Genomic DNA, 18,210 nt, shown 5'->3' on the forward strand with positions numbered 1-18,210 from the left:
TCGCTTCAGTGACAATTGATTCATTTCTATCAATAATTTTCTGCTTAGACATCAGGCTTTAGATAAAAATTTACAATAGCTGCCATGATTTTATATTTTACAGTTCAAATAAAAAAAACCTAAAGTCTATTTTTTAACTGCATAATTTTCAAATGTTGATATTTTTAGTGTTTTTGAAGAATCAGAAAAGCTGATTTTACATGAAATCTATTTTTTATTCATACTAGATGTGACAAAAGTTTAGAGTTTATCAAAGTCAAACAAACGTTTTAACATCTGTGACCTACTTTCATCAAAGCAAGTGACATTTTTACCAAATAGGAGAAAAGGGGCGGAGCCCAGCAAGCTGTGAGTCAGATAACTTCCTTAACTCCTCCGCTAAAGTGTTGATTTGTGTTTTTCTTCAATCGTCAGTGGCAGCTTTTAATTTTTAATCAGAATCATCTCCACTGGTTGATGGACGATGAGCTCCAGTGAATCCAGCTTGAGAGTCACCATATATTGTATCACATATTGATTAAGCTTTCCCGCAGCATCATAAAGGTGTGCACTGAAGTCTTTCGTCTCCATGGCTGCGCATACGATAAATGATTCATGTTTGATAAAGAGAAGAAGCGGGCTATAAGAAGGGCAGAGATGCTATCACTGCAGGTATAGAGGAGGAGAGGATGCACTGGAGGGACTCAACTTACAGTTTAGAGGTGAGCTCAGACAGAAGTGGAGGCCAAAGTTTCTTAGTGATCAGTGAGCCGCTGCTTCAGCTTCTGGTCTTCAGGTGGATCTTTTCTGTCTCTGGGATCTTCCCACAGCATGGAAGAAGCTGAGGACGGCGTAGCGGTGGTGGGGATTGGCTGCAATTTCCCAGGAGGTGAGCAAGATTTACAACTTCCATGTGGTTTGGTTCAGTCTTTTAAACTTCTTTTATATTTATGAACTGATTAAATTTAAGTTATTGATCTCTTAAAGTCATATTTAACCCCTTTTATTGTGTTGGGATCAAAATTGACCCGCTTTCAAGTGGGGAAATTTTGACCCCAGCACAACATTTTCTGTAATAATTTTAAATTCCTTATATCTTTCTCATTAAACTATTTTGTGTCTCAGCCACCCATGGACTCAGATTTTGCTGTTTATTTATTATTTTTGTTTATTTAATTCATTTTTTGTATTTTTTTGGTACTGTTAATCGCTGCCACACACAAAAAGTCAAATTGACTTGAAACTCCTGACATGTACATTTATTTTGTACATGAAAGAAAATGTTCCCTTGTGTTTCTTTCATGTCGATTCTAAATTCAGGTCATTTTGGAGCCAAAGGGGTTTGATGCACATTTGCATCGATAGGTGTCAAAAGACTATAAGAAAAATCTCTGGCCTTCTACTGTGTTTTATTTCAGTAAATTCGTTTATGGTTTCCAAAATTAGAGTCACATTTCAAACAAAAAGGCGATAAAACAATAAAAACAATCCTGGGAATCATTTCTGGCCTATAAAAATGGTTTCCCGTCACACATAAAGTTTGTCCAGAACCATAAGCTGCTTTCTTCCTGTTTTTTGTTTTTATCAACCTTTACTGCATTTCTACTTGAAAAGGGTCAAAGATCTGGATTCCTGTTGACTCTTTTATGTTTTTCCTACAGGAGAAGGTCTGGAAAATTTCTGGAAGGTTCTGGTAAATGGCAAGAACTGCTGTGTTCCAATTCCCAGAGAGCGGTTTGACACCAGGAGCTGGTACGACCCGGATGACACCAAAGCTGGGAAATCCCGCACAGCGAAGGCAGCATTTATGGACGGGTATGAACTGCGGCCGTTATCACACGAGGCCACGTTTTAGTTGTTGGTAAAGGGAGAAAAAACACACACTATGGTCAAGAAATACTCACAAAACCGACAAAAATAAAAATACAATAGTTAAAAAATGTCCAAATTTGAAATTTTCAGTAGCTTTGATTTTCAATGATCAAAAAGAGTAATTATCCATTTTCTCTTATTTTCTCTTCTGTCATTCAGATCAGATTTAATTTCTATAGAAAACTCTTCATTTGTTCTCATATTAACAGCTGTTATTTCAATGCATAAAAGTTTCTGTACTTTTGGTTGTAATATAAAACAAACACACCTTTCCTCCTTTTTTTCTGACCTGAAACTGATAAAACAGGTCATTTCAAATGTGGACCTATTCTCAATTTCTTCTTACTTGGTTACTGACCGATTTCTAGAAACAGCTGGAAAAAGTTATAAATATATTTACAAAACTTTGATTTGGGATGACTTAAAGCTTTGCCTGCAGTCCTGTAAAGTAAATCTAACCAGGGAACAGAAGTTCAGTTTCAAAAGATGATTTAACTCATTTAAAGCAATGCAGCATCTAAATGTGCCTGACTCTCATGCAAAAATGGAACTAAAATTTAAAAACTTTCCTCTGAATTTACAACAACTGCAATCAAGTGTTTGGGTATGTTGCAGAATTTTATTGCCTCAGTGTTCTTTGCTGATTTGTTTTTACTGAGATTGTTGCGTTTTTTTTAGCATGAAAAACTTCTTCAGAAGGAAGCATCTCTATCTCATTTCATGTGTTTTACAGAAAATTTCCATCAGTCTGAGCATTTCATAAAGACTTACAAAAATCTCACTAGTCAACTAGTTAACATTTTGCGTGTCACCAGTAAACTAGTATGAGATTTTGTCACACTAATGAGCTTTACAGGAGCCTTACTAGCAAAATTGTAGAACATTTGCACGTAACTAATTAACTAGATGCCTTTTTAGAATGTCACTAGTTACCTAGTAGGCACAAAGAGTGCACACTAGTAAACTAGTGCACATTTTTAAACATTTCAGTTAACTAGTTCACATTTTTATCTGTCACTAGTTAACTCGTTTTTACTTTTGGCATTATTAGTTAGGCTTAATACAGCCTGATATCAGGGATGTCGATTTAATGACAAAAAGGCTTTCCCGACTTGACGGACATCTGACAAACGCAAGAAACTCTTCTGAAATACATACATCACGCATGTAACTGACCAGCAGTTCACCCGTGGAAAATGTGCAGATATACGTAGCAGCTGTGAGACATGGCCTTGACGTAGAACTTGTGCGGATCGGGGGAGTCCGACTGTTTCATTAAAACAAAGCATGGCGAGGGCTCACAGCGGGAGCTGACCGTGGTGCTGACGTCATGTGATTTCTGCTCAGCACCCTGAATGCCAGGCAAGAAATTCGGTGAAGCGTGGGTTTCCGTGTTCTTTGCGTGGTTTATTCGTACTTCTGCCGTGGTTTTAATGTGGTTGCTTTGAGATACATCTGTGAAAATTTCACATAAATAACCTCAACTTTTCTCCTTTTTTTTCCACGGATATTCACGTATGACCAGTTTTCATCTGTGCCATATGCTCAAGTTGTACATGTGTCACACGGCCTTTAGATGATGTTCTGCAGATCATCCTCAGGCAGCTTCTCTTGAAATTTTCTCTTGAAAATTTCTTGATTAAGCGGTCTTGTAATGTGAACGAAACTCAAAAGCAAAGTGTATTATTTATTAATAAAACAGTTAATTTAAAACTGAATTTTGAATGATTTTTATTGTTTTATGTAGCTCTTAAAAATCAATTTGAACGTTTAAATATTCTTATTGATATTTGTGACTCCTATGTCTTCATCGGGTGAAATGATGTTGCTTGTTTGCAGGTTTAACGAGTTTGACCACAGGTTTTTTGGCATCAGTGAGAGTGAGGTGGAGCAGATGGACCCTCAGCAGAAGCAGCTCCTTCAGTGTGTTTACAGAGCTTTGGAGAACGCCGGGATTCCCATGGAAAAAGCCAGTGGGACACGAACCGGAGTCTTTTTTGGTGGGAACATGAAGCCTTTTCTGATGCAAAATCTTCCCAAAGTCAAACCAACATGTCCTCATCTTTGGATCCATTCCTTCTGAGTTTGTGTTGCTTTGATTTTAGGAATGATGAACAGAGATTATGAAACAAACGCCGCACACATGCATCCCAGCGTGATCAACCACTGGACCGGCACCGGGCTCGCCATGAGCATCGCAGCAAACCGGGTCTCTTATGTCTTCAACCTCACAGGCCCCTCCCTGTCCTTAGACTGCGCCTGCTCTTCATCCCTCGTGGCTCTTCATCTGGCATGTCAGTCCATCAAACAAGGTCTGCAGAGTTTCTGAATCATCTCACTGCACTGCTGCAGGCCAGCAAATTCCATCATCTAACCTTTAACTTCTGAACGCCAGGAAACGTATTTTCAACGTGGCATTCAAATATTAACGTACCGTGTGTTTTATTTTATCAGGGGACTGTGACATGGCCTTTTGTGGGGGGGTGAACTGCATCATTGAGCCAAGAGTGTTTGTAGCTCTCAGTAAGGCCAAGATGATCTCACCGGAGGGGACCAGCAAGCCTTTCTCCACCCAAGCAGACGGTTACGGTCGCGGGGAGGGCTGCGGCGTTGTTCTCCTCAAACCACTCAAAAGGGTAAGAACATGCAGAACAAGATGGAAAAAAAAGGGGTTTGCATTGAATCCAGTCTCAGGTGACCATAATGGAGACAAAGTCAGCACACAGTAGTGCCTTAACGATACTGAAGCATCCGTGTGGTGTCCTTTCCATTATTGGAACATGTTGCCATAATTCAGTCCATAATTCAGTTCTTGAGGGTTTTGATGTCTGAAGAATGACAGAATTTGAATTTTCCTTCAAGCACACTCTTCAAATGCCAACAGCAGCTTAAGCTGGAAACTGATGGAATGATCACGGTGACCACTTCACTATACATTAACCCTTGTGCTATCCCAGGCACTTTAACGTTGGGAGTTGGGTCATCTAGACCCACTAGACAGTGCTCTGAACCTTTTTTCTTCATTGATTTGTGATCTTCATGTCACGGTGAGGTGGCTCGAGAGCCGGTTGGACCCAGATGCAGAGGCAGGAGGCAAGGATCAGGGCTAGTGGGTTTTAATTACAACCACAAACAAAAGCGCTGCAGAGCAGGATGACAAAGGAAACAAAAACTTACTTGGCGTGGCATGAAACATGGACGAGGAACATGGCATGAACACCATAACAGGGGTAACTAATGGACCAACACAGGAGGAAGGCAGAGACAAGACTTAAATACAGACAGGGCAGACAAGACACAGGTGGACACGATCAGGGCTGATGGGGACCAAAGGAAGCAAAACTCAAGAAAACAGACAAGACAGGAGACTTTCAAAATAAAACAGGAAACAGAAACAAGACAGAACAAGGACCAAAAACAAGACAACAAATTCAAATCATGACACTTCACTGGTGTCCATGGATTACATGAAATCTTCCCACCTTTATCCACCTTTGTCATGGTAGGGAGAACACGTCAATGTAAGGGGGGGGGTCATCTGAGATAGCACAAGGGTTGAGGAGAGTATTTACAGGAGGACAGAAATCTTCCATCAGAAATCAGAGACAAGTCATGGAAAACGCAAAACTCTTTCCCTCTGAGTCCGCAGTAGTCCCTCCAAATATAATATGCATGGGGCTTTTTAAAAAAAAAGGAGTATTTTCTTCTTAAAGGAAGTACAGTAAACCAATAGTCCCCAATATTTAGAATATACCAGTTTTAGTGAACTTTTCTTCTATTAATATTTATGTGTCACAAACTAAAAGTCATACAAGGCTGAAGTGGAACAACAATATAAGGTTTTCATCATCATTGTTCAAAATGAAACAGAAAAGTCCCGCATGAGTTCCCTCTGCAGCATGAATCTATGCTTCTCTGAAAGAAATGTGTCAGACACAGAGAGATTTCAGCTCATCTGCTGAACTAACCCGTCTTCATTAATGAAATGTTGCTCACAAAACCCGTGAAACACTCAACAGATGAGTCTCCCTCAACTATCCAGCCCTCTAAAGGTTAATATATTGAGTTGGGAGTTGATTTGGACATGGATTTGTGCTTTCAATCAAGACAAAATTTGATTTTTGTTGCATTAACCCTTTAACTCCGTAGCTTTAGCTCCAGTGTTTACATTGTTTTGAATGTGACAGTAACTCCTCATCCATTTGTACATTTAATGTAAATTGCTGTCATAGGTAATAGCTTTGCGCCACTATGGATTTTACATTACTTTATATTACTAATATGTTGCGTTACAGTGCAAACCACTTTTCTCTGCATCTCAATCCATTGAAACTACATTAATTGAGTAAACAGCCAATGAGTTACAGCATGTCGAAGAGCGTGTGTTATTTAGGTGTTGCCGGTTGGTTGATAAGTGGATGGAGTTGTGTTGTACATTAGCGTTATATGTCAGTCGCTGCGCTGCTGCAGACAAAAGTAGTTTGAGTATCCTACCAACAACAGCAGGTAACAGAACCCCACTAAGCAGCTAAAATCCTAAAAATCAAAGCAAAGTGATGTCAGGTATCAACAAAATGACTTTTCCTCATTGCTGCTTATTTGTGACGAATTCACAGGCTCTTCAGGACCTTGACCACATCTGGGGTGTCATCACCAAAACTGCAATCAACCAGGATGGACGCTCAGTGGTTCCTATGACTAAACCCTCCGTGAAACAACAAGAAGAGCTGCTGCGCAGGATCTACTCAGAGCAGGACACCGCAGCTGTCCAGTTCATCGAAGCCCATGGAACTGGAACCCCAATTGGAGACCCAACAGAAGCAGAAAGCATCTCAAATGTCATCACCAAAGCCAGACCTCCCGGTTCTCAGGTACTATGGGTTGGTTCTGTAAAGAGCAACATTGGACATACAGAGTCTACAGCTGGAATGGCCGGACTCATCAAAGTTCTGCTGATGATGAAGCACAAGACCATTGTTCCCTCGGTTTTCTACTCTGAAAAAACATCCAGTGTTGATGTTAAAGCCCTGAACATTAAAATTCCCCAAAGGGTGGAGAAATGGGAATGCTCTGGTCCAAGAGTGGCAGGTGTAAACAACTTTGGCTTTGGGGGAACAAATGCACATGCCATCGTCAAACAGTACCTACAACCACACGCTCGACAAAAGAGCGATGAGATGCCAGCAAAGTATTTTGTTATGTCTGCAATGTCTCAGAAATCCCTCACCATGATGGTGGAAGACACCCTGAAACACCTGGAAGAAGATAGGAAAGTTGATCTGGATTCGCTGCTGTTTACGTCAGCTTGCAGAAGAAGTCACCAACGACACAGATATCGAAAAGTGCTGTTGGTTTCATCTGTAAATCATCTCATGGAGAAGCTGAGGGGCACAGCTGCCAAGAATATCCGCCCAGCCCTTTCTGACCCTAGGCTTGTGTTTGTGTTTTGTGGAAATGGCCTCACCTACCCCGGCATGTGCAGGCAGCTACTGAAAACTCAGCCTGTGTTCAGGGACAAGATTGCACAGATTTCACACCTTTTCAAAGTTCTGAACCCTCTCAACATCTTAGAAACACTTGAGAGTGACTCTGAAGTGAGTGACTCCAAAAGTCCAGATGTTGTGCAGCCTCTACTTTTTGCCATTCAGGTTGGAATTACCTCCCTACTCAGACACTGGGGGGTCAAACCCGATGCTATGCTTGGACACTCAGTTGGTGAAGTTGCAGCGGCTCACTGCTCCGGCCTTTTGTCTCTTGAAGATGCAGTGAAGGTCATATACTTCCGCAGCATCCTCCAGAGTAAGGTCATTGGCGGTAAGATGCTTGTGGTCAGCAACATGGCAGTGTCAAAGGTTGAGTCTTTCCTGCCTCCGTACTCTGGAAAAGTGTGCGTTGCTGCCTTAAACAGCCCACAGTCTTGCACCATCTCAGGTGATCTAGACGCAATCGAGACCCTCAGAGAAAACTTAAGGAACACTGAAAACAGTGAGAACCTTTTTCTACGCATGCTGGATGTGCCTGTTGCATACCACAGCCAAAGGATGGATCCAATCCTGCCAGAAATACAGGCGATGATTGGTACTTTAGCAGAACATGACCTGCAAACAGAGTTGTTTTCTACAGTAACGGGCAGGGAAGTCCAGCAAGGAGACTTCTGTACGGGAAGGTACTGGGCAAGAAACATCCGAGAGCCGGTTGCTTTTGAGCAGGCAGTGAGGTCAGCAACAAAAGACAAAAAAGGCACAATTTTTGTAGAGATAGGGCCGAGAAGGGCACTACAGAGAAACATCATGGAAACTCTTGGAAACAACACAGAAGTTCTTGCCTCAGTGGAGCCACAGAAAGATCACCAGTCGGTCTTGTCCACTGTGTCAAAACTGTTTGAACTTGGCTTTCAGGTAGACTGGGATGAATTCTACAAAGGTAACGAGGCAACACCCACGCCCTTCCCAAGATACCAGTTTGACTGCTCTGACAGAGATGTAATCATTGGAGCAGCACAGAACACCAAAGGAAGTAGTCATCCAGTGCTCTGTCAGAGAGGAAGTGAATGCAACATTTTTAGCTGTGATCTCATGTCTGAATCCACTGCCTATCTAAAACAGCACAAACACAACAACATCCCCATCGTCCCGGGTGCTTTTTATGCCGAGTTAGGTTTGGCTGCATTCCTTGCAAGTGCAAATCCAAAAGTTCCCCTCAGCTCACTGCAGCTCAGTGTCAGCTTTCACAGTCCATTCATTTTAACGCAGAACTCCCCTGAGATGAAGGTTAAAGTTGTGAAAACTGAGGAGGAGACGAGCTTCACGGTCTACTCGCCATCTGCATTGTATGCATATGGCACGGTGGTGTCAAAGGCAGATGGAGTTATTGAAGAGCAGCGGATTTCTCTGAGCTCCATCTACAAGCGGTGCACCTCTGTGGTCAACTTTCAGGAATTTTATTGGTATTTGTCTCAAGGAGGCTTCCAGTATGGAGAAGTCTTCCAGAATAAAGCTGAAGTGCGCTATGGGGAGGACCTGAAGGAGGCTTTGGCAACAGTTTCCATTCCAAAAGAGCTGAAATCTCATTTACACGACTACTGCATTCATCCTGTGGTCCTGGATTATCTGATGCAGCTTCTGCCGGTCACCGTGGAGCACATCTTCGCTGGTAGGCCGGGGTTCCCTGCTCAAATAGGAAGCATGACAGTTTTTGAACCCCTGAAAAATGAGATGATAATCTACCTGAGAGCTACTGACGTGGGGTCAGATCATTTTGAGGTGTGTGGCTGTTTTGCAGACAAGGAGGGAAGGGTGCTGGTAGAGGTACAGCATGTGATGGTCAAATACATTGTTGGTCATAACCATGTGGTGAAGGAGTACTTCTACCATAACACCTACACTGTCGCCTCAGAGAAGGTCGCTTCCTGTTCTCCCCCAAAGGCTTTGGTCTTCTCTGACCATTTAGGGATCTCAGAAGGTCTACAAAAGCAGTTAGACCAAGAATCTAGATATGTTCCAGTCACACACGCCAAGGATATCTTAACTAACGGGTTTTCTTCTCTTCTGGCAAATCTTAAAATCACATGTATTGAGAAAAACTTTGATGAGGTTTTATTTCTTTGGGGTAAAGAAGACCTCACATCACTAAAGGCAGACACCGTCCTGCATAATCTAGCAAGCTGCTGTGAGGTTTTCCGCCAAATAGTCCTTAAGCTGAAGCAGATCCAGTTCCTCAAGTCAATCAGAGCGATCACCTACCGTTCATCAGACATCACAGTGGATCATGTAAGTCCAGGTTTTGCAATTGCTGGAATGACGAGATCATTTGCTGCAGAGATACCTGATTTTTCTGTCCAGCTGATCGATGTTTGCTCAGTCTCTAGTGAGGATATCGCGGCTCTGTTTGAAGTCCTGAGATCGTACCCTTGCAGCAAGTATCCTGAGTTGGTGGTAAAGGATGGGCAAATCTTTAAACCCTCTATTGTTCGGACCCAACCAGAAGTCACTGATAAAACTGAGGCCCGTTATGACACTTCAACATCCGACTTTTGCATTTTTCACACAGCTGATGCACATAAGATGACTCACCTGACCGCTATGCACTTTATCAAGGAAGACCATCCACTTGATGAAACCTCTGTGGAAATTCATCCCAGCAAGGTTTGTGCTCATACATCAGACTATTTTCCTGTTAGTTCCGCACACTTAACATTTGGCCAAACTTTGTATTGGAACAAACACTCATCTCAGAAACACAAGCTGCTGGCTCTCGACTTCTGTGGTACCGTCACAGCAGTTGGAAAAGATGTAAAGAAGCTAAAAGTTGGGGATCATGTTGCTTCTTGTTGTCCTGTTGTGGCTGCTAGTAGGGTGACGGTCCCAGAGGTCCTATGCTACCACACCAGAAGGTTCCCATTCCTCCACAAAACACCCTGTGTGTCATACTTTTGGCTAGCGTGGGAGATCCTGCATCGAGTCTTACCTAGAGCCAAGCAGAACCTTGGAATTGTGTGTTCTGTGCCAGATTCTTCCTTTTTTAAAGTCTTGGTGCTTGCCTCTTGCAAATCCGGCAGGAATGTGACTCAATGCAACCGATCCTTTGCAGATGTCAGCCACGTGGAGGCCTTTGTCGTCCTCCCTCCGTTTGACGAATCCCTGACTGCAAAAGTTTTAAGCCTTCCAGGAATCCGACATGCTGTTATCATTTGCAACACTTACATGCAAGGCTCTCTTGTTCAGGACACGCTGCAGAGTGTACAGGACAGCGTTGATGTACAGACTGTTCAGATGAAAGACGTCTTGCAAAAGGGACACTTGAGAGCACACAGGTCACACTTTCATAAGTGGTTGAAGTCTTTGAACCTGAGCAGGAAATTTTCCATCAAAAACTTTACATTTCAAAAATCTGACGGATCCACTTCAGAAAATCAATCATCATACTTCAGCGCAAAGACCTTGCCTGTGGTTTCTTTAGACAAGGATAGTACAATGTCTGACATTCCACTTGTGCCGGCTAAAAGGCAGATGTTCAGGAGGAGGGCAGTGTACATTGTAGCAGGCGGCCTCTCTGGTCTCGGTTTTGAAACAGTCAAGTTCATCTCACAAAGAGGCGGTAAACACATTGCCATCCTCTCCAGGAGCAAACCCACGCCTGATGTCCAGCAGGAAATAAACAATGTTGAAAAACAGTGTGGAAATAGAATCAAGAGTCTAGAGTGCGACATATCCATCTTTGAGCATGTGCATGACGCTTTGACAACCATTGGGCAAATGTTTCCTGGTTGCCCGGTCAGAGGAGTGTTTCACAGTGCCGTCGTCTTGCATGACGGGTTGATCGAGTCTCTTGACAGATCACTGTATGAGAAAGTCCTTAAACCCAAAGTGAGCGGTGTGTTGAATTTGCACCATGCAACACAACAGTGTCAGTTAGAATACTTTGTGTGCTACTCGTCCATCTCAGCCTTTCTTGGAAACGCTTCTCAAACCAACTACGCTGCAGCCAACTCCTTCCTGGACATGTTCTGCCAGTACAGACGCAGGATCGGGCTGCCCGGCCAGTCCATCAACTGGGGAGCATTGAATCTCGGCCTGCTCTTGAACAAAGAGCATTTCCAGCGCTTTCTGGAGGCCAAGGGGATGATGGTGTTAGATGTGGCTGAGATCCACAAGAGTCTGGAGCAGTGCCTCCTTCTCAACCAAGTCCAGCAAGCTGTTTGCAGGTTTCACTTCAGTAACATCAGATACAACATCCTCTCTCAGAACAAAGCCTTGACAATGCGGCTGTCCGCACTAGTAGAGGAGGCCTTCCAGAAATCTAGAGAGGTGGACCCTCAGCTGAGAGAAACCAAGGCCGTCTCGCCAAAAGAGTACATGTTTTCTTTGCTCTGTGAGACCGTCGGCGTGGACCTGACTGAACTCAGGGAGGATTCACTTCTTTCGTCCTTAGGTATTGACTCAATGCAGGCCATGACTTTGCAGAACCTGATCTTTCAGGAGAGAGGAGTGAACGTGCCTCTGGTGAACCTATTGGATCCCTCTGCCACCTTCTCAACAGTGATAGCTTTACTAAGTAATGAATCAGAGGAGGGAAATATCGGTTCCGTCCCGAATAAAGACGTGGACGATGTTCTGACCAGACTCTGAAAGCCACAGGGTCAAGCCTCCAAACTCCAAAAACGCATGGACTGACATGCCGACAGGTTCTTTTGAGCAATCATCACTGAGGTGAAACCACAGCCTGTTTTGTTCGGTTCTCTGCTTTTGTAGCATTTTATAACTAACAAGGATAACAATATCTCCAACAGTGATTAAAACTAACGATCCACTATTACACTAGAATGTTTTTTGCATTTTTATAAATTCATTACAAATTCTATTGAAATGTTTTTAATAGAGCTTGATTTTGTATTTTGTCATCAAAGCTGTTTTATCTGTTTAATTAATAATTCAGAACTTTACTATCATAATGAAAAAATTTGTTACATGTTTTGAAAATGTTCAGTTTGATATTGGGGCTCCTGCTGCTGCAGATGAAAGCAAGGATGCAGGAAAAATGTGAACAATTCTATTTCATTACAAAATGTCACAATATTGCAGAAAACATGTTCTGCCAAACATTAAAGAAATGTTTAAAATGTAGATGCAAATAAAAAGTATATACATAATATATACATAATTTTTTTTTACATACAATTGTCTTTTTGATCATTTGTGCATTGTTGTTGATCTCTGAGATCCTCTTTTCAGGATAAAAGCTCTTTTTGGTTAAAATCATCTGAAAAAAAATCTTTATTTTCAATATTAAAAGTATGAATACAAACATTATTATTATTATTATTATTATTATTATTATTAGAAATAAATAAAAATATTCTGTCGCTGAAATATTCAAAAAACAATAAAATAAAGATTTATAAACATATTTTTCACAGTTTAACAATGTAAGAAGAGTGTTTAGTTTAGGATTTTTTTATGAGTAAACATACATCCAAATAGATGCATGTTTTCCTTAGTTTATTTTGTTATAAAGCATGTTTTTAGTTTTGCCTTTTCTGTATATAATCTTTAAAAATTTGACTCTTTTTGGGTTAAAATGAGCAGAACAAAATAAGCTTTATTTTCAGCATCAAAGTATTAAATAGAGCAAATTTTTTTAAATATATGTGAAAACATTTTGTCACTTAAAATATTTAAGAACAATAAAATAAATAATTTGAAGTATCTTTTTTATTGTTTGACAGTTTGATAGGAGTGTGATTTTTTTTTAAATATAAATCAAAACAGAAAATATGATGTATACATTTGGCTTTTTTTCCTGAATTCATTTTATTATAAAGCATGTTTTTCGTTTTCCAAATTAATAAATTCTTTTGTGTGAATGAACTCTTGTTTTTCTGCTTTTCTCTGTTTCTTTGTCTCCTGTTTGCAGCTGGTTTGAATGTGTAATCATCCCAGCTGCTGCTCATTCTGAACGACCCTTAAAGCAACCTATAAATACTATTTCTGCTTTGGCGTCCTTCCCTGTGATTCTTGTGATTTTTTCTTTCTCTGTGGCTTGGTTTTAATGTGTCCAGTCCTAAAACAAAAGTATTAAAATGGCTGTGTATTTTTTTTTTTTAGATTTAGAGTCCAATTTTTAATCAAAACTTCACTTAGAAATGTTTGGTGTGAAGCTCTGAGGAGCTCCTGAAATTTTGATAAAGTCAGAAAAAATATCCACAAACGAATATATTTTCCCTTTTGACATCCTGGGGCCTGTTGCACAAAAATTAAGATATCCGGGATAAATGACTGAGCTGAGCTCAATGAAGCCAAAACATGTGCGTCCAGGCTTAATTGGTTGCACAAAGACCAAGCCAGGATGAGCAGACACGGATTCATTGAGCCAGGTGAAACCAATCCTGGATAGGTGCGCGCTCACGGCTCACTCAAGTAGACCCCGCCACAGATCACAGATTAACTGGCAACTAGAGCCGCGTACTTTTCCCCGTTGGAAGCACAAATCCTCATGGAGGCATACGAGGAGGCTAAAGATATAATTAAGAAGAAAGGCAACACCGCCACAGTGATAAAGCCCACTCAAAAAGAATTTAAATTAAATTACCAGCCAATTAATTTTATGAAAATGTAACTTGTCATTTCAACCAGAAAATTTTATGTTTGTAAATCTTACGTGAATGAATCATGTCGATCGTGTATAAAAATAATCCATTTAAAAGTTACTAATTTCAATCATGTTGATCCAACATGATACCATAAAATTGGATACAATTGTAATCGCAAGGAATTGTGGGATTCCATTTTCTTTGTCTATCTGGGCAGATTGGGGTCTAAGTGTGAGTTTTTGCCCATGGGTTTTATTGTCTAGCTGTTTTACTCTGTTTTAACTAGTGATTTAAACTGTTATGTTCATTTTTTTTCTGCACCATGAGTTAGAGTGCGGGAGAGGTGATGATGACTGTGGTATCTTGAATCTAAGAAGATTGTGTTTCAATATTGTATTGTAATTGAGTGGCCAGCAGAGTACAGACCTGCGAGTTTAGTTAAGTTGTGGCATTGTGTGTTGAACGAGAAGAAGTCAGAACAGACATGAGGTCAGGCTGTACAGAGAGGTTCTGTTATGCAAATTAAAACTGTTGCACCCACTTCTATGTTTGAGACCTTCTTTTTTGGATCAAGATGCAACATCTTTTTGGCGACGAGGATTTTTAAGGAGGAGAAAGGCCCATAGACCTCCGGAAAAAAGGGAGAGAGAGAAGAAAGAAGCAGCAGAAAGGTACGTGGCTAACAAGTGGTTAGCCTCTCACAGAGAAGTGAAGCATGGCAACAATTGGCACGCTAGCAGCGTTTGATCCGAAGTCTCAAACCTGGGATAAGTATAATACAGAAATACTTGAACAGTTTTTTGCGGCCAATGAAATAGACAATGAAGACAGACAAAAGGCAATATTGATAAGTGTAGTGGGAGCACCGACCTACAGTTTAATGCGCAACCTCCTCAGCCCAGACAAGCCAAAAGACAAGTCCTTCAATGAGCTTGTATTATTGATGAAGAACCATTATGACCCAAAACCAAGCGAAATCGTACAGAGATATAAGTTTGATTCTCGTAACCGGAAGCCAAATGAAACAGTTATGGATTATGTAGCTGAGCTGCGTCGTTTGGCCCAAGACTGCAACTATGGAAACACTCTGCAACAAAGGTTGAGGGACCGGCTTGTATGTGGGATTAATGATGACAGGATTCAGAGGCGTCTCCTGGCCGAAACAGATCTCACTTTTGAAAAGGCTCTGGGAATTGCAGTATCACACGAGACGGCAATTAAAAATGCACAGGATCTGCAGACTGGCACATCTACAAAATGCTACAACATCAGTAGAGGACAACAGGAAACCCGGGCATTCCAAGGAGTCAGAAAAGAATGCTACAGGTGCAAAGGAACTGGACACACGGCTGGAGATTGTAAGTACAAGCAGGAAAAATGTCATGCTTGTGGCAAAGTGGGTCATATAGCAAGAGCTTGTAGAAGCAAAGTTAAAAGCAACCCAGACAAACATGAGCATAAACATCACAAGAGAGAAAATAAACGGGGATCACATTATCATTCTCATAAAGAGTTTGACACAGAAGATGAAAAGAAAAGTGAGGATGAAGACCAAGACTCTTTTGCATTGAACTGCATCAATAGTGGACCAAATCTAAAAGGCAACGTGTACAAGGTAGGACGTCAGGCCGGAGGGGACCTCGGAAAAGTGGCGCCCTACACTGTAAAATTGAAACTGGATGGACAGTATGTCAACTTTGAAATCGACACCGGATGTTGTTTAACCGTCATGAGTGAAGCCAGATTTAAAGACACGTGGAAAAACACAAAACTTCCCAGTCTGAACCAGGCCAAAATCAAAATGGAAACCTATACAGGGGATTCTGTGGAGGTGATTGGTACCACAAAAGTAACTGTTCAGTACCAAAAGCAAACATTGAAACTGCCCCTGATTATTGTCAAGGGGGAGGGGCCCAGCTTGTTAGGTAGTGCCTGGTTGGAGGAGTTAAGTATGGATTGGAGAGAAATAAAAAAGAGATGCAAAGCTGAAAGAGTGCACAAGGTTAAAGAAAATGACAACACACTACAGCAAGTGTTAAATAAGCATGAAAATGTGTTCAAAGAGGAGTTGGGCACCCTGAGAGGCACAAAAGCCACCATTCGGGTAAAATTAGATGCCTCTCCACGTTTCTTCCACCCGCGTTCTGTTCCTTTTGCTATGCGAGCAAAAGTTGATGAAGAAATAGACCGCCTGTTAAAAGAAAATATTATCTCTCCAGTCAAATATGCTGAATGGGCAGCGCCGGTGGTACCCATTCTTAAACCTACAGGAACTGTAAGACTTTGTGGAGATTATAAGCTGACTGTAAATACAGTGGCTTCATTGGAGCAGTATCCTATTCCAAAAGTGGAGGATCTCTTCTCTGCGCTTTCAGGAGGAAAACAGTTTTCTAAACTAGACATGAGCCATGCTTACCAACAAATACTGCTGGATGAAGAATCAAAGAAATTTGTGACGGTGAACACCCACAGAGGACTTTTCACGTACAACAGACTGCCATTTGGAGTAGCATCAGCACCAGCCATATTCCAGAGGACGATGGAAAACCTTTAAAAGGTATACCATTGGTGGTGGTCTACTTAGATGACATCTTGGTGAGTGGCAAGGATGAGGCAGACCACCTAAAAAACTTGACTGCGGTGCTGGGCAGGCTGGAAGAAGCGGGGCTGCGGCTGAAAAGAAGTAAGTGCGAGTTTATGCAAAAAGAGGTGGAATATTTGGGGCATAAAGTTGATGCACAAGGTCTCCACCCAGTGCAAAAGAAAGTGGAAGCCATCTTAAAGGCTCCGGCTCCCACCAATGTAACTGAACTTAAATCATACTTGGGTTTGTTAAACTATTATAACAAATTTCTCCCAAACTTGGCAACCCTGTTGGCCCCCCTTCATGAACTCTTGAGGCAAAATGTAAAGTGGTCATGGCAACAGAGGCATGTTGAAGCATTTGAAAAGTCAAAAAGGCTGCTGAGCTCCGCTGATGTGTTAATCCACTATTCAGCTGATAAAGAGTTAGTTTTGTCATGTGATGCATCACCTTATGGTGTTGGAGCTGTGTTGTCACACAGAATGGAAGATGGCACTGAGAAACCACTAGGATTCATGTCACGCACTCTCTCACCCGCTGAAAAGAGATATTCACAGTTGGACAAAGAAGCATTAGCCGTAATATTTGTTCTGAAGAAGTTCCATAAATATTTGTATGGCAGAGTTTTCACGATCTACACAGATCACAAACCACTGATTTCTCTTTTTAACATGAAGAAGCCCATACCTCAAATGGGCTCACCAAGAGTGCAAAGATGGGCTGTAATGTTAAGTGCATATGAGTATGACATTGTCTACAAACCAGGCAAAAGCCATGCTAACGCGGATGCACTCAGCAGATTGCCGCTGCCAGAATCGACACCAGAAAAAGACTTTGTTGAACAAGTTTTGATGATGGATGTCTTGGATGACACACTGCTGGACACCAGACAGATCAAGCGATGGACATCTACAGATGTTCTTCTGTCCCAAGTCCATGAGTACATACTAAAAGGATGGCCAGCAAAACCGGATGCCCGGCTAAAGCCATATCAACAAAGGAAAATGGAGCTAAGTGTGAGGGATGGATGTGTGCTCTGGGGAGCTAGAGTGGTGATTCCAACCAAAGGCAGAGACAAAATCCTGAAGCTCCTGCATCAGACTCACACAGGCATGTCAAAGATGAAAGGCCTAGCAAGGTCATATCTTTGGTGGCCGGGTATGGATGAAAGCATCGAAAGGGAGGTGCAGTTATGTGAAGAATGTCAAAAACACCACAAATCACCACCTGCAGCACCATTACACCCCTGGGAATGGCCAGAAACACCGTGGTCCAGAATCCATGTGGACTATGCAGGACCGTTCCTAGGTGAGATGTTTTTGTTGGTGGTAGATGCTCATTCCAAGTGGATGGACATTTATCCTGTGAAATCAGCTACTTCACAAATAACCATTGAAAAACTAAGGCAGAGTTTCAGCGTGTTTGGTCTTCCAAAGATGTTGGTATCAGACAATGGGACATGTTTCACAAGTGCAGAATTTGAATCATTCATGAAACAAAATGGAATTGACCATGTAAGATCTGCACCTTTCCACCCATCCTCTAACGGTCTAGCTGAAAGAGCAGCGCAGACTTTTAAGGAGGGGATGAAGAAGATAAAAGGTGACACCCTCCAAACTAAACTGTCAAGATTTCTGTTCAGTTTTCGAATTACACCGCATGCAACAACAGGTTTGTCCCCAGCAGA

General features: G+C 41.7%; 1 protein-coding gene across 2 annotated transcripts; it reads left to right on the top strand.

The window, feature by feature from the left end:
- Positions 1 to 400: 400 nt before the first annotated feature.
- LOC101169644 (phthioceranic/hydroxyphthioceranic acid synthase) lies at positions 401 to 12,465 on the top strand. Of its 2 annotated transcripts, none has more exons than XM_078938914.1 (7): positions 401 to 701; positions 776 to 868; positions 1,641 to 1,794; positions 3,691 to 3,851; positions 3,957 to 4,163; positions 4,306 to 4,487; positions 6,468 to 12,465. In XM_078938914.1, exons 2-7 carry the CDS (start codon positions 811 to 813, stop codon positions 11,976 to 11,978), a joined length of 6,273 nt encoding a protein of 2,090 aa, XP_078795040.1. In that variant the 5' UTR covers positions 401 to 701; positions 776 to 810; the 3' UTR covers positions 11,979 to 12,465. The 2 variants fall into 2 exon arrangements, with proteins under 2 accessions (XP_078795040.1, XP_078795041.1); XM_078938915.1 differs by having other exon boundaries at positions 810 to 868.
- Positions 12,466 to 18,210: the final 5,745 nt, after the last annotated feature.

Source organism: Oryzias latipes, chromosome 20 (genome assembly GCF_053564925.1).
Source record: "Oryzias latipes strain Hd-rR chromosome 20, Olatipes_Hd-rR_3.1".
NCBI classification, from domain to species: Eukaryota; Metazoa; Chordata; class Actinopteri; order Beloniformes; family Adrianichthyidae; genus Oryzias; species Oryzias latipes.